This window comes from Chiloscyllium punctatum, chromosome 3 (assembly GCF_047496795.1).
Source record: "Chiloscyllium punctatum isolate Juve2018m chromosome 3, sChiPun1.3, whole genome shotgun sequence".
Taxonomy (NCBI): Eukaryota; Metazoa; Chordata; class Chondrichthyes; order Orectolobiformes; family Hemiscylliidae; genus Chiloscyllium; species Chiloscyllium punctatum.
This window is the reverse complement of record NC_092741.1, coordinates 119660460-119677996: the sequence shown is the minus strand read 5'-3', so window position 1 is coordinate 119677996 and position 17537 is coordinate 119660460. Positions and strand designations below refer to the sequence as shown.

At 41.8% G+C, this 17537-nt stretch overlaps 1 protein-coding gene across 3 annotated transcripts in view; it reads left to right on the top strand.

The window, feature by feature from the left end:
* Nucleotides 1-17537, top strand: part of lyst (lysosomal trafficking regulator) — a 369211-nt gene that overhangs the window by 270353 nt on the left and 81321 nt on the right. For all 3 annotated transcript variants that reach the window (XM_072559529.1, XM_072559520.1, XM_072559538.1), the window contains 2 exons: nt 1826-2006; nt 15604-15773. In XM_072559529.1, the coding sequence (XP_072415630.1) occupies nt 1826-2006; nt 15604-15773 (351 nt within the window). The remainder of the gene's footprint in view (nt 1-1825; nt 2007-15603; nt 15774-17537) is intronic.

Here is a 17537-nt window from a genome sequence, read left to right as displayed (position 1 = left end):
ACGACACTGCTGAGAATGTAATCAAGTTGAAACTGTGTCTGTGGTTCTCCCAATTAAAAAAAAATGCTGCAACGCTTTGAGTCTGGAGAAACTACTAGAAAAAAAGCAAAGACTAACAAAAAAGGTTCCATCCAGAAAACCTCCTGTTCACACGTGAGGAATTTAGCAGAGGAATTCAACAGGTAATTTCAGGATTTTGGTGTGATGGAACAAATTGTCATGTTTGTCTCAAATCCATTCCTTCATGTAGACATAGAATTTGTTGCCAACCTATCAATCAGGTATTTGATTTGCAATGCAGTGGAATTGACATACAGATAATTATTTTGCAGTATGTTATTGTGTTGAAAGTCAGATCAAGGGACACTTTTTTTCCCCAACTCAAACAGAAGAATACCCATTTCCATCATTCTCTGCTTTTAAACTGAAAACTTGCTTTAGTTGCACATACCTTTGTGAGACAGCATTGAAGTCTAAGTATCACATCCAATTTACAGCCATTTGATGGACTATACAAAACTAGCAGTCTCAAACTACAACTCACTGGGAAATAATGTGTGGTCAAAGGTGTCATACTGAGCCTTGGTGAGTAGAGGACAAATTAATAGTTATACAAGTATTTGGTTTCAGATTTATATAGCTCTAAAAATAAATTTTGGTCTCCTCTTCAGAATGAATCCTGGGTTCAACTTAAATTCAAAAAATGATCTTGTGCTCCAAAAGGTTGGAGACTACTGATCTGTAAGATGTACTATAGAAATGCACTATACACTGTTGCTTCCGAACCTACCACTTGGAAGGGCAGTGGCAGCAGATACATGGAAACACCATTGCCTGCAAGTAACTCTCTAAGCCACTCATCATCCTGACTGAAATACATCACCATTCCTTCAGTGTCACTGAATTCTCTGGAATTTAGAACATTAAGGGTGATTTAATCTGTGTTTTCAGACATAAGGGAGAATGGATGAAATAGATTGAGGAAAAACTATTCCTGTTAGTGAGCCTAGAACTAGGGGCATGCGTTAAAATCCAGAATCAGACTGTTCAGGAAACCATGCACACACACAGAACTTTAGTGGTTTGGAACTCTCCTAACAAATGAGAATTGATGTTAGATCAGTTGCAAAGTTTAAAAATGAGTTTGGCAAAACTGAGCTTTGGTTAACCAATGATATTAATGGATTAGAGAAAAAAAGCAGGCATGTAGATTTGGGTTACATATAAGCCATAATCTTATTGAATGATGGGACATGCAAAAGAAGCTAAAAGTAGCTAAGCCTGGCTCCATGTTTCCAATGCTTGAGGTTTGAGAAATTACAACACATACCAATTTGTAGTGAATATTCAAAAGGTCATAGCGAACAGTGTTTTGCCTGTGAAAGTCTTTAACGATGTGCATCTGCTGGAAGTTGTATATTCTTGTGTGCTATAATGTCGTCATCATCTTTTGTATGTCATAGTCAGAGAGTTCGTCAATATGTCCTGCAACATTACTTGAAATGAGAGCAGGCTTTTCTGCTTTAAAAGAAAATAAACTAATGTTGGTCACTGCTGTCTTGTAATTATCCCATTGCCAATTAACCACAGAAGGTGAGTTTTCAACCATACCTTCAACATTGCCAAGGCTGCCTCTCGTGCCTGTACTGTCACCTGACTCTCCTGCCATAACTCACATACTGCTAAAACCTGTATGCACAGTGTTTGGAACTTCTAGGCTTAAAAATACCTGTCAAGATTTAGGGTTTGAAAATTGGTTAAATAAGGTTAAATAAAGATTAATGTTGCTTCTGGTATTATTGACACATGTATTTTGCATATCTAGATCTGCAACAGAAGACTGTCTAATTCTGATCTGCTGTGGGCTCTATGACCTTTTGCGAGGAATCCTACTCATACTGCCAGATGTAATGCTGGCTGATGTGATGGACAAGTTGATTCAACCAGAAGCATTGATAGTTCTTGTCAATCATCCATCTCCAGTAATACAGCAAGGAGTTATTAAAGTAAGAGAAACAACCAGCTGATTCCTTCAGAGATTTGCTCATGGCAATCTGATATTTAATATATTAATAGAAGACAAAGGAATAATAAATATGTCAAATACTAGCTGTCATGTTCTATTTTAACGCTGTGACCGTGAACACACTGATCTTAATCTAATCCATCTTGAACATTCAAATTGTTAATGATGATACAATGCTAAGTTTGTCAGAAAGGGTCACCACTCAAAAATTTTGATTTATAGATTTGTGCATAATTAATTCATTAAATGACATCATGAACTCTGGTATAGAAAATCTGATATAGAAAAGAATTGCACATTAAAGGTTGTGCTGGAGCATTCAGGAATTCCTGGAGAATGCTGTGCACAAACCAGGGAAAAACCAATTAGACATTAAAATATGTGCTTTTTCACTTCAAACACTTTTTTTAAAAAATTAAAATGTCTTTGGAGGTGGGAAGGAGGTAGGAGGTGATGATGCAATTCGGTGGAGAGAAGACTGTTTGTTCAATTCGGTGCATGGGGACTGTGATTGGGAAAGCTGTTTAATTGTGAGGCTATTCCGCTCAGTTAAGAACATCTGTGCAGACAGGAACATGAGACAATTCAGTCCCTCAAGCCTGTTTCACCACTCACTTATTTCAATACTAACTGGTATTTCTGTTTACCCGACTTAATTCCATAACCCTTAATATCCTTCACTAACAAAAGTCTATCAATCTTCAATACAGAATTCAGAAGATGAATTTTAGGGTTGCCTTCCAACTCCTTCATGAGTATTTAACGAGCAAAGATTTTGATTTTTTTTGTTCTATATACATTGGTAGAAACATACCAAGTTAGTGGTGTAGATTATTGTGTGTAAATTTCAGTGACATTTTTGGGGCAATATTATAACTGGTAAGTGACTGTACGGATCAAATTGCAAAGCTGTTTATCATTTGAAGAACTGAAAAATTGTCTTGTATGATAAATTGCACTGTAAGGAGGATGCCAAAGTCTTGGAGAGAATGTAGAGAACATGTATGAGAATGGTCAAGGCAAGGGACTTCAGTTGTTTTGCAAGATTAAAGAAACTGAGATTGTTTTCATTAGCGTGAAGAATGTTAATTGATAGGTGAAATGCTTTTTAAGTTTTGAGGGAGTTTGATGGAGTCGAAAGAAACTGGAGGGAAGAGAGTTGATAACCAAAGAGAACAAATCTGTGGCAATGATGAAAATGAGAAGTAATTTGGAAGTATCTGTTTGAAATGGTAGTGAAAGCAGATTTGTAGTAATGTCAAAAGGAATTTGAATATATACAGATACTTAGAAAGACTTGCATGTGTATCAAGACAGAGCAAGTTGTGGCATTAATTGAATAGCTCTTTCACTGAGTCAGTGCAGGCATGATAAACTTAATAGCCTATCAAGATAAAAGCTTAACATGATAAGATACATAATTCAGAGCTTTCCAAAGGTCTATCACTGACCCTCGGCTTTATCATAGAAACATAGAAATAAGAGCAGCAGAGCTATTTGGCTCTTTGAACTTGCTGTGCACGCAACATGATAATAGCTGATCATCCTTCTCAGTACTGTGTTCCTGCTTTCTCTTAATATCCTTTGATGCCTTTAGTCCCGAAAACAATATCTATCTCCTTGAAAATATTCAGTGACTTAGCTTAACTGTTGTCTGAGACAGTGAACTTTCACAGGTTCACCACTCTCTGGGTGAAGAAATTTCTCATCCTAAATAGCAGCCCCCATTCTTAGACTGTCACCTCTTATTCTGGTCATCAGGAACATCCTTCCTGTGTTTACCCTGCCTAGTCCTGTTAAAATTATGTTGAGATCTATGAGATTCTTCCTCATTCTTCTAAACTTCAGTGAATGTAATCTTAACCAATCCAGGCTTTTTTTGCATGTCAGTCCTGCTATCCCAGGAATCGATCTGGTCTAGCTTTGTTTCACTTCATCCATAGCCAGAACATCCTTCCCAGATAAAGAAATTGAAAATGCACATTATACTCTAGGTGTGGTCGCACTAAGACCCTGGACAGCTGCAGCAACACATCTCTTGCTCCAGTACTCAAATATTCTCACCATGAAAGCTGACATATCTTTGCCTTTTTCACTGCTTGCTTTATCTGAATGTTTGTTTTCAGCAACTGGTGTATAAGGACCTATGTCTCATTGCACCTCCCTTTCCCAATATATCACCATTCCAATAATTTTTTTTGCTAACAAAGTAAATAATGTCTCATTTAAGCACATTATGTTTAATCTGCCATACATTTGCCTTCTCATTTGTCCATGTCATACTGAAACATCTCTGCATCCTCCTCATAGTTAACCCTTCCACCCAGCTTTGTGTCCCTGTGGTACCCCACTGGTCACTGGCCACCACTCAGAAAATGACCCATTTATTCTTACTCTTTGTTTCCTTTCAGTACACTACCTTCAGTCCCTTACAATTTAATTTTACATCATGATCTCCTATGTGGGAATTTATCTAAAGCCTTCTTAAAGTCTAAGCAAGCCGCATGCACTGTTTTATCTTATCAACTCTATTTGTTGCATCCTTAAAAAAACCATTATATTTTTCAAGCATTATTCTGAATCTATCACTGTATTCTAAGTGCTCTGCTAATAAATAAATCCTTTATGATGGACTTTATCAAATTTGCCTGTCTTTGCTGTCAGGTTAACAAGTCTGTTTTTTGCTCTCTAACTCTGTTTTTTTAAATAAGTAGGGTTACGTTTGCAATCCCCCAACTGAACAGTTCCAGTCAATGAAATCTTGAATGCATACCCATATTTAGAGTCATAAAGATGTACAGCACGGAAACAGACCCTTCAGTCTGACCCGTCCATGCCAACCGGATATCCTAACCTAATCTAGTCCCACTTGCCAGCACCCGGCCCATATCCCTCCAAACCCTTTCTATTCATATACCCATCCAGATGCCTTTTAAATGTTGCAATCGTACCAGCCTCCACCACTTCCTCTGACAGCTCATTCCATACACATACCACACTCTGTGTGAAAAAGTTGCCCCTTGGGTCCCTTTTATATCTTTTCCCTCACACCCTAAACCTATGTCCTCAACTTCCTGTCTCCCCCACCCCAGGGAAAGGACTTGATCAATTTATCCTATTCATGCCCCTCATGATTTTATAAACCTCTATAAGGTCACCCCTCAGCCTCCGACAGCCCAGGGAAAACAGTCCCAGCCTATTCATCCTCTCCCTATAGCTCAAATCCTACAACCATGGCAACATCCTTGTAAATCCTTTCTGTACCCTTTCAAGTTTCATAAAACCCTTCTGATAGAAAGGAGACCAGAATTGCACGCAATATTCCAAAAGTGGCCTAACCAATGTCTTGTAAGCTGCAACATGACCTCCCAACTCCTGTACTCAATACTCTGACCAATAAAGGAAAGCATACCAAACGCTGCCTTCACTATCCGATCTATCTGTGACTCTACTTTCAAGGAGCTATGAACCTGCACTCCAAGGTCTCTTTGTTCAGCAACACTCCCTAGGACCTTATCATTAACTGGATTAGTGGTGCTGGAAGAGCACAGCAGTTCAGGCAGCATCCGAGGAGCAGTAAAAGTGACGTTTCGGGCAAAAGCCCTTCATCAGGAATAAAGGCAGTGAGCCTGAAGGGTGGAGAGATAAGCTAGAGGAGGGTGGGGGTTGGGAGAAAGTAGCATAGAGTACAATAGGTGAGTGGGGGAGGGGATGAAGGTGATGGATCAGGGAGGAGGGTGGAATGGATAGGTGGAAAAGAAGATAGGCAGGTCGGACAAGTCATGGGGACAGTGCTGAGCTGAAAGTTTGGAACTAGGGTGAGGTGGGGGAAGGGAAATGAGGAAACTGTTGAAGTCCACATTGATACCCTGGGGTTGAAGTGTTCTGAGGCGGAAGATGAGGTGTTCTTCCTCCAGGCGTCTGGTGGTGAGGGAGCGGCGGTGAAGGAAGCCCAGGACCTCCATGTCCTCGGCAGAGTGGGAGGGGGAGTTGAAATGTTGGGCCACAGGGCAGTGTGGTTGATTGGTGCGGGTGTCCTGGAGATGTTCCCTAAAGTGCTCTGCTAGGAGGTGTCCAGTCTCCCCAATGTAGAGGATACTGCATCGGGAGCAACGGATAAAATAAACGATATTGGTGGATGTGCAGGTAAAACTTTGGATGTGGAAGGCTCCTTTAGGGCCTTGGATAGAGGTGAGGGAGGAGGTGTGGGCGCAGGTTTTGCAATTCCTGCAGTGGTAGGGGAAGGTTCCAGGATGGGAGGGTGGGTTGTTTGGGGGCGTGGACCTGACCAGGTAGTCACATAGGGAATGGTCTTTGCAGAAGGCAGAAAGGGGTGGGGAGGGAAATATATCCCTGGTGGTGGGGTCTTTTTGGAGGTGGCGGAAATGTCGGCAGATGATTTGGTTTATGCGAAGGTTGGTAGGGTGGAAGGTGAGCACCAGGGGCGTTCTGTCCTTGCTCCAGTTGGAGGGTGGGGTCTGAGGGCGGTGGTGCGGGATGTGGACGAGGGCATCTTTCACCACGCGGGAAGGAAAATTGCAGTCTCAAAAGAAGGAGGCCATCTGGTGTGTTCTGTGGTGGAACTGGTCCTCCTGGGAGCAGATCCAGCGGAGGCGGAGGAATTGGGAATATGGGATGGCATTTTTGCAAGAGGTAGGGTGGGAAGAGGTGTAATCCAGGTAGCTGTGGGAGTCGGTGGGTTTGTAAAAAAAAAAAATGTCAGTGTCAAGTCGGTCGTCATTAATGGAGATGGTGAGGTCCAGGAAGGGGAGGGAGGTGTCAGAGATGGTCCAGGTAAATTTAAGGTCAGAGTGGAATGTGTTGAAGTTGATGACTTGCTCAACCTCCTTGCGGGAGCACGAGGTGGTGCCAATGCAGTCATCAATGTAGCGGAGGAAGAGGTGGGGAGTGGTGCCGGTGTAATTACGGAAGATCAACTGTTCTACATAGCCAACAAAGAGACAGGCATAGCTGGGGCCCATACGTGTGCCCATGGCTACCCCTTTGGTCTGGAGGAAGTGGGAGGATTCGAAGGAGTAATTGTTAAGGGTGAGGACCAGTTCGGCCAAACAAATGAGTGTGTCGGTGGAAGGCTACTGTTGGGGACGTCAGGAGAGGAAATAACGGAGGGCTTGGAGGCCCTGGTCATGGCAGATGGAGGTGTAGAGGGATTGGATATCCATGGTGAAGGTGAGGCGTTGGGGGCCGGGGAAACGGAAGTCTTGGAGGAGGTAAAGGGCATAGGTGGTGTCTCGAAAGTATGTGGGGAGTTCCTGGACTAGGGAAGATAGGACAGTGTCGAGGTAGGTAGAGATGAGTTCAGTTGGGCAGGAGCATGCTGAGACAATGGGTCGGCCAGGGTGGTCAGGCTTGTGGATCTTGGGAAGGAGGTAGAACTGGGCAGTGCGGGGTTCCCAGACTATGAGGTTGGAAGCTGTGGGTGGGAGATCTCCTGAGGTGATGAACTTCTGTATGGTCTGGGAGATGATGGTTTGGTGATGGGGGGTGGGGTCATGGTCGAGGGGGCGGTAGGAAGAGGTGTCCTCGAGTTGGCGTTTGGCTTCAGCGGTGTAGAGATCAGTATGCCAGACTACCACTGCGCCCCCTTTATCTGCTGGCTTGATGGTGAGGTCAGGATTGGAGCAGAGGGATTGGAGGGCTGCGCGTTGTGAGGGTGAGGGGTTGGAGTGGGGGAGGGGGGTAGACAGGTTGAGGCGGTTAATGTTCCGGCAGCAGTTGGAAATGAAGAGGTCGAGGGCAGGTAATAGGCCAGCACGGGGTGTCCAGGTGGATGCAGTGTGTTGGAGGTGGGCGAAAGGGTCCTCGGAAGGTGGGCGGGAGTCCTGATTGTGAAAGTAAGCTCGGAGGCGGAGGCGGCGGAAGAAGTGTTCGACGTCACGGCGTGTATTAGATTCATTGATGCATGGATGGAGGGGGATGAAGGCGAGTCCTTTGCTGAGGACTGATCGTTTGTCCTCAGTGAGGGGGAAGTGTGGAGGGATGGTGAAAACTGGGCAGGGCTGGGAGGTGGGATCTGGTATGGCACCTTATCATTAACTGTATAAGTCCTGCTAAGATTTGCTTTCCCAAAATACAGCACCTCACATTTATCTGAATTAAACTCAATCTGCCATGCCTCAGCCCACTGGCCCATCTGATCAAGATCCAATCTAGGGCCGGCTTTCAGTACTTTGGGATATAGGTTATCAAACCCTGGGGAATTATCAGCCTTTAATCCCATCTGTTTCCCTCATACCATTTCCTTGCTAATGCTGATGTCCTTCAATTATAGACTCATTGTCATACAGCATAGAAACATATCCTTCAGTTCAACTCAATCCATGCCAACCATAATCCCAAACTAAACTAGGCCCACTTGTCTGTGCTTGGCCCATATCCTCCCAAACATTTCTTATTCATGTATTTATCTAAATGTCTTTTAAACTTTGTAAATGTAAGCACATCCACTACTTCCACTTGAAGTTCATTTGGCACATAAACCACTCTGTATTGAAAGAAAAAATTGCCCCTCATGTTTTTTTTAAAATCTCTCTCCTTTCATATGGATGAATAGGTTAGATGGGCTTCAGATTGGTTTCACAAGTCAACACAACATCAAGGGTGAAAAGCCTATACTGCATTGTAATGTTCTATGCTCCTGTCAACTTAAAAATAAACCACCTAGTCTTGAAATCCCTCAACCCAGGGAAAACACACCTGCCATTCACCTTATCTACACCCCTCATGATTTTATAAAGCCATCCTCCTATATTCCAGTTTAAAAAAAAGAGCCCCAGCCTATCCAGGCTCTCCTTGTAACTCAAACCCTTAATTCCTGGCAACATCCAGGCTAATCTTTACTGAACTCCCTCCAGCTTAATAATATCCTTCCTGCAACAGGGTGACCAGAACCAGGCACAGTACTCCAGCGAGGTCCTGTACAACCTCAACGTGATATCCTAATTCCTATGCTCAAGTCTGAGCAATGAAAGCAAATGTGCTAAGTGCCTTCTTAACCACCCTGTCTATATATGATGCAAGCATCAAAGAATGATGTGCCTGAACCCCTCGATCTCTGTTCTCCTGTCATGTTGCAGCTGTATAGGACACTAGTTAGGACACTTTTGGAATTCTGGTCTTCCTGCTATAAGAAAGGTATTGTGAAACTTGTAAGGGTTCAGAAGAGATTTACAACAATGTTGCCAGAATTGGAGTGCTTGAACTAAAGGGAGAGGCTGGATAGACTGGGGCTATTTTCCCTGGGGGTTGGAGGCTGAGGAGTGACCTTCTAGAGGTTTATAAGATCATGAGGGGCATGGATAGGGTGAATGGCCAAGGTCTTTTCTCCAGGATGACGGAGTCAAAAACTTGAAGGCATAGGTTTAAGATAGAACATTGAACATAGAAAAATACAGCGCAGTACAGGCCCTTCAGCCCTCGATGTTGCGCCGACCGAAGCCTACCTAACCTACGCTAGCCCAATAAACAATATGCTTGTCCAATGTCCGCTTAAATGACCATAAAGAGGGAGAGTCCACCACTGCTACTGGCAGGGCATTCCATGAACTCACAACCCGCTGAGTAAAAAATCTACCCCTAACATCTGTCCTATACCAACCTCCCCTTAATTTAAAGCTGTGTCCCCTAGTAACAGCTGACTTCATTAGCGGAAAAAGGTTCTCACTGTCAACCCTATCTAAACCCCTAATCATCTTGTACACCTCTATCAAATCTCCCCTAAACCTTCTTTTCTCCAATGAGAAAAGCCCCAAGTGCCTCAGCCTTTCCTCATATGATCTTCCTACCATGCCAGGCAACATCCTGGTAAACCTCCTCTGCACTCGTTCCAATGCCTCCACATCCTTCCTATAGTATGGCGACCAAAACTGCACACAATACTCCAGATGAGGCCGCACCAGAGTCTTATACAACTGCAACATGACCTCAGGACTCCGGAACTCAATTCCTCTACCAATAAAGCCCAGTACACCATATGCCTCCTTCACAGCACTATTTACCTGGGTGGCAACTTTCAAAGATCTGTGTACATGGACACCAAGATCCCTCTGCTCATCCACACTACCAAGTAGTCTACCATTAGCCCAGTAATCCATCTTCTTGTTACTCCTACCAAAGTGAATGACTTCACACTTAGCTACATTGAATTCCATTTGCCACCTTTCTGCCCAGCTCTGCAACTTATCCATATCCCGCTGTAACCTGCCACATCCTTCTTCGCTGTCCACCACTCCACCGACTTTCGTGTCATCCGCAAACTTGCTCACCCAGCCTTCAAGCCCCTCCTCCAGATCATTTATAAAAATGACAAACAGCAATGGTCCCAAAACAGATCCTTGTGGAACACCGCTAGTAACTGCGCTCCAAGATGAACCTATACCATCAACTACTACCCTCTGTCTCCTTCCAGCCAGCCAATTCCTAATCCAAACCTCTAATGCACCCTCAATGCCATACCTCCGTAGTTTTTGCATTAGCCTGCCATGGGGTACCTTATCGAACGCCTTGCTAAAATCCATATACACCACATCTACTGCTTTACCCTCGTCCACTTCCTTAGTCACCTTCTCAAAGAACTCAATAAGGTTTGTGAGGCACGACCTGCCCTTCACAAAACCATGCTGACTATCCTTGATCACATTATTCCTATCCAGATGTTCATAAATCCTATCCCTTACAATTCTCTCAAGATGAGAGGGATAAGATTTAAAAGGGACCTAAGGCACAATGATTTCACACCTATATGGAATTAACTGCCAGAGGAAGTAGTGGAGGTTGGTAGAATTACAACATTTAAAAGGCATCTGCATAGGTATATGAATCTGAAGGATTCAGAGGATGCGGGCAAATGCTGGCAAATGGGACTAGATTAATTTAAGATATCTGATCGACATGGGTGAGTTGGACCAAAGGTTTGTTTCCTTGCAGTACAAATCTTTGACTCTGTAACACTACCAAAGGCTCTACTTTTCCCTCCCTCTCACTAGATCCTGTGTACTTCATCGTATTTTGGACATTCTTTGTGTCCTCCTTTGTGAAGACTAAGCCAAAATTCACAGTTAATGAGTCTTCCATCTCTTTGTTTCCCATTATAGCTTCCCCTTTCTTCCCCTAACCGTGTCAGGTTAGCCTGACATTAAACAGAAAAATATTAGGTTCCATCTGAATGCTGATGATAGTCAGTTCTGTCTAGTTATCATCTGTTGTGGGTAAATCACCTCCAGTTAAATTTAATTCAGCTACTTATTAAGAAATCTCATAGACAATCAAGTACTGAAACAATGATTTAAATTTTATTGCACGTAGCAACTAACAAGACCGATCAAGTAAGCTAGTTAAGCCTCACAACTCAACCCTATTAATAATGGAACTTGGCCACAATCCTACCCACTGTCTCTATCTCTGGAAGTGTCCTGGGTTCAATTCTTGTGCGTTGTTGTTGTTTGAAGTTCTGCTATTGAATTGTTCTTCTATTGGATTCTTATACAATTTTTTTTGCTCCAAGTTTGTAGTGTGACATTATTGATATCCATTAGATTCTTTCATCCCCACATTGATTACAACTTTTGGAGACCTCAAATCTGTAGCTTGCCTCCTTATCTGAAGTAACTCCCCTGTTTGTTGTTACATTCGAAGTTAGCTGTCTGTTTAAAACACAGCTTTTCCTTCAATTAACTATTTTACTTCGGAATATTTCTTCTGCAGGCAGACTTCATTGCCCGTTAGTCATGACGCAGCAGATTATCAAACAATTGTTATCTCCTCTCCCAGAAAACAGCTTGTTTATGTTTCTTTTCAAGTTAGTTAATTCACATGTTGCTTTTCATTCCTTTACAGCAACTTCTCCTTGTCCCTTTCACTTCAAGAAGTAGTTAATTCCAGAAAGCGTTATTGCTGATTCCTTCAATCCATGAAGTAGTTAAAGCTGTGAAGTTTACATTGTCACACAGCTCTCTTGACTCGCCCACTTGCGAGTTGCATGTTGCTTATTTAACATCACTTACTGTCTGAGCAGAATTTATCTTCAATTAAATGTTGGAAGTACTGATTCTGTATCTCTTTAATTCTTAGCATAAATTGTTCACTGATCAGATAGTTGTTCCACCCTCTGATTCTGTCTGAAGCTGAGTAAGATGCTTTAAGATTATTCATAACTTTGCTGTCCTATTTGACCCTGAGATCATCTGATTTCATATCTGCTGTTGTAGATGGTGCACAATGCTACTACCGAGCATGAGTGGAGGAGGGAGTGGGTGTTCGTGGATGTGGTGCCAATCAAATTTAAAATCTTCATCTTTGTTTTTTAAACTCTTAGCTCATTCCTCTTATCTCTATACTTGCCCCATAGAGTCATAGAGATGTACACATAGAAACAGACCCTTTGGTCCAACCCGTCCATATCGACCAGATATCCCAACCCAATCTAGTCCCACCTGACAGCACCCAGCCCATATCCCTCCAAACCCTTCCTATTCATATACCCATCCAAATGCCTCTTAAATGTTGCAATTGTACCAGCCTCCACCACATCCTCTGGCATTTTGTGCAGCCCTGATTTTAAATTGCTTTCTGTTTTCTGTTACTTTGCTTTGGTTCTGAATTCCAGAAATTCTTCCCTAAGCCTCTTCATCACTCTTGCTGTTTCTTCTTATAGTAATGAGAGAATTGGGCAAGCTTGATACTAGTTAAGGCCTGGCTTGATAGACTAATAATTTTAATTTTAATAATGTGAGTAGAAGAGTCAAGTGTAAGAAAAGTAACCAGAAGACTCCAGGGTTAGATTGGAGGATGAAAAGAAAATCCAACTATATAAATTTGAACAAAACAAACAGAAGCAGTAATGACTAGTAGCACCAAAATGTAAGATAATGACTCTAAGCAATATAAACTTCTATTTTACAGTGAATTCAACAGATTTAACTCCGGTTTTTTTTGTTAACCAAGCCAGAAATTAATGGTGAAACTCACCAAATCTAGCAACATTTATAGAGAGTAAGCAGAGTTAATGTTTCAAGTCCTAGAGATGTACAGCACAGAAACAGACCCTTCGGTCTAACTTGTCCATGCCAATCAGAAACCCCAACCCAATCAAGTCCCACTTGCCAGCACCAGGCCCATATCCCTCCAAACCTTTCCTATTCCTATACCCATCCAGATGCCTTTTTAAATGTTGCAATCGTACTAGTCTTCACTTCCTCTGGCAGCTCATTCCACACACATACCACCCTCTGTGTGAAAACGTTGCCTCTTAAGTCCCTTTTATATCTTTCCCCTCTCATGCTAAACCTATGCCCTGTAGTTCTGGACCCCCCCCACCCCAGGGAAAAGACTTTGTCTATTCATCCTATCCATGCCCCTCATGATTTTATAAACCTCTGTAATGTCACCCCTCAGCTTCCAACAGTCCAGGGAAAACAGCCTCGGCCTATTCAACCTCTCTCTATGGCTCAAATCCTGCAATCCTGGCAACATCCTTGTAAATCTTTTCTGAACCCTTCCAAGTTTCACAACATCCTTCCGATAGGAAAGAGATCAGAATTGCACACAATATTCCAAAAGTGGCCTAACCGATGTCCTGTACAGTCGCAACATGACCTCCCAACTCCTGTACTCAATACTCTGACCAATAAAGGAAAGCATATGAAATGCCTTTTTCACTATCCTATCTACCTGTGACTCCACTTTCAAGGAGCTACGAACCTGCACTCCAAGGTCTCTTTGTTCAGCAACACTCCCTAGGACCTTACCATTAAATGTATACGTCCTGCTATGATTTGCTTTCCAAAAATGCAGCACCTCGCATTTATCTGAATTAAACTCCATCTGCCACTTCTCAGTCCATTGGCCCATCTGATCAAGATCCTGCTGTAATCAGGTAACTTTCTTCGCTGTCCATTACACCCCCAATTTTGGTGTCATCTGCACACTTACTAACTATACCTCTTATGCTCACATCCAAATCATTTCTATTAAAGACGAAAAGCAGTGGACCCAGCACCGATCCTTGTGGCACTCCACTGGTCACAGGCCTGCAGTCAGGAAACCAATCCTCCACTACCATCCTCTGTCTTCTACCTTTTGAGCTAGTTCTGTATCCAAATGGCTAGTTCTCCTTGTATTCCATGAGATCAAACCTTGCTAACCTGTCTCCCATGGGGAATCTTGTCGAACGCCTTACTGAAGTCCATATAGATCACATCCACCGCTCTGCCCTCATCAATCTTCTTTGTTACTTCCTCAAAAAACTCAGTGAAGTTTGTGAGACATGATTTCCCATGGCACGAAGCCATGTTGACTATCCCTAATCAGTCCCTGCCTTTCCAAAAATATGTACATCCTGTCCCTCGGGATTCCCTCTAACAACTTGCCCACCACTGACATCAGGGCCACTGGTCTCTTGTTCCCTGGCTTGTCCTTACCCCTCTTCTAGTGACCCTTCTTCAGAACTGGCATTTTATTTTATTATACTGTAATTTTAAATTATTTATATTTTGACTTATATTCTGGTAGGTTTTTAAACATACTTCTACTCTAGAAGGCAATTTCATTTTGTTCTGATTCTTTTGTGCAGGTCACACATCAGGCTTATATGATTTTTATTTTTACTAATTTAACCTCCTGGTCCAATTGGTCTTTTCTGTTAAGTTGAGAGATCATAAAATTGCGGGAGAAGTATCTGGAGCTGAACGTTACAGCTTGACATCCAGAACCCTGAATGTAGTCACATCTCTCCATGCTTTTGTGATGTTGTTTGGACTGCTGGTTGCTGGTGAGATTGTACTACCCATTACTGAGGACCAAACTCCAATCAAGGATGAACATTACAATCAACTGATGCATAACAATTAATCATTGACTCCCTGGTCTAATAAGCTATCGCTGACAACCATAGGCCATGACCCACCTGATATACATAGGCATTCCCTTGGTGAAAATTTTGCGGATGACGTCCTGTTTCTTTACAGAGCTACTTGGCCCTACCAATTTCTTTAGAATACACTCTTTGCACTCTCTAAACTTACAGACGTAAGTACATAAAACTGGATGTTTGCAACCTCCAGGTCAACCTCTGTCTCACTTCATTACGGTTTTTAAAACTGCAACCAGTTTTTACTCAGAGCAACACACTTGCCCTCAGCAGTTATCTCCACAGTAACATCACAGCTGGCTTGCTGCCAAAACCTGCTTCAGCTGGGCCAAAAATTCAAGCTTTGTTTGTAAGTGCACAACTAAAAATAACTAACTAAATAAAACCGACTGAAAGTGAATAGCCTTTAATTTATCTTAAACTGAAATCAAAACTCTGCATTTTAACCCTTAATGTAATTCACAGTAATGACGGTTATACCACCTTTTAAAATGATCTTGGTCCTGATTATTTCCTCCTTTGGCTTATTACCAGAACTCTTCCTTCATGTTGTTCTTGGAATGTTTCACCATGCTAAAGTTGCTATATAAATGCAAGTTGCTTCTGGATTCAGATTTGCTATTGGAAGATCTTTCCTTCTAAATCCATACATCTCATTTCCCTAACTGAATTTAACTTGTTTTGTTGACAGTTGCTGGATGCATATTTTACACGAGCATCAAAGGAACAAAAGGAAAAGTTCTTGAAAAACCATGGATTTTCTTTGTTGGCCAACCAGCTCTATCTCCACCAAGGATCTCACGGTCTGCTGGAGTGCTTCCTTGAAATGTTGCTCGGCCGGGCAGTTAGTCTGGATGAAGAGTATGTTTCTTTTGTTAATTAATTCCTTTTTGTCTATTTCCATGAATCAAGATCAGCATCCCTAAAATGAAAATCAATTTGTCAGCCCCTTTAATCATCACTATTCAGACTTGGAGGTTTATATTCCACCACTAACGCAACCAGTATTCAGCAGTTTGTGTTGAGATGAAAGTGTACATGGATAGGCAGTTCTATTTTTTCAAAGGGTGAGGTGTTTGTTTGACTAACTGTAGACTAAGGTATGCTTTTAAAAATTGATTTGTCATTAAGAATTACTGTTAAATGCATCACCCATTGATTTTCTGTTCTGCTTATTGTTTACAAAGTGCAGCCTAATAAAAATGAATATAGGCACTAAGTTGAATTGTTTGCTGAAGACCAAGAACAGAAATTTAACAGCAGTTAATAGTTAAGACAAATATTTGCTAATTTAGTTCAACCTGCCAGTCTGAATAAACTCATTTATTATTTTGTGATGTTATTAACTTTCAAGATGATGGTTAAAAGCCAGACATGTCTAAATTGGTTCCAGTTTTTAAAACTTCTGTAGTACTGTTTTAAATGTAATCATATTATAAGGATTAAACTGCAGGAAAATCAGTAAGTGGTAGCTAACCCACTCGAAGAATTAAATCTAAAATGATAATTCTCCTTAAATGTTGAAGAGTATTCAGTTGAAGCAGTATTTGTTATGGTAAGTTTGAGTTCATCAAATGTGATCTGATCCACCATTACATATTCTTGTATCTAATCTGAACCATCAATTTTTATTGTAAAATTATATTTCCCAGCTAATTATTGGAACATTACAATGTGCTGTAGGAGAGTTGCCAAACAGAAAAAAGTCTTTAAGAAAAGAAACAGAAAGGGCTGCAGATGTTGTAAATCAGAAACAAAAATAGAAATTGCTGGACAAGCTCAAAGTCTGGCAGCAGTTCTGAGGAAGGGTCATTTGACCCGAAACGTTAACTCCTATCTGAAGGATGTTGTGAAACTTGAAAGGTTTCAGATGTTGCCAGGTTTGGAGGATTTGAGCTGTAGGGAGAGGTTGAAGAGGGGTAGGACTCTTTTCCCTGGGGCGTAGGAGGCTGAGAGGTGACCTTATAGAGGTTTATAAAATCATGAGGGACATGGATAGGGTAAATACACAAAGTCTTTTCCCAGAGGTGGGGGAGACAGAACTAGAGGGGATAGGTTTAAGGTGAGTGGGGAAAGATATAAAACAAACCTAAGGGGCAATCTTTTCACAGGATCTTGTTTCCATGCTGTGCATCTCTATGACTTGATTTTTCTCCGTGGGTGCTGCCAGAGCTGCTGATCTTTTCCAGCAATTTCTATTTTTGTTTAAGGTATTTAAGAACATAGAAATAGTCCATTTGGCCCAAGAAGCGTGCTCTGTCATTCAACTAAATCAATGCTGATCTTTTCAATTAGTTCTATATTCCTGCAGTATCACAAATCATTTGATATCAAATATCTGGAAGTCTATCATAAGTCCATAAGATATAGGAGCAGAATTAAGCCATTCAGCCCATCAAGTATACTTCACCATTCAATCATTGCTGATATCTTTCTCCTATCATCTTCACATAACTGTTGATTCCCTTACTAATCAAGAAACTAACGATCTTAGTTTTGAGTAAATTTAATGACTCTACCTCTAGATAGGTAGGGAATTCCAAAGTTTGCCACCCTCTGAGTGAATGAAGGAATTTCTCTTCATCACAGTCCTAAATTGACCACTTGTAATCCTGAGAGTCTATC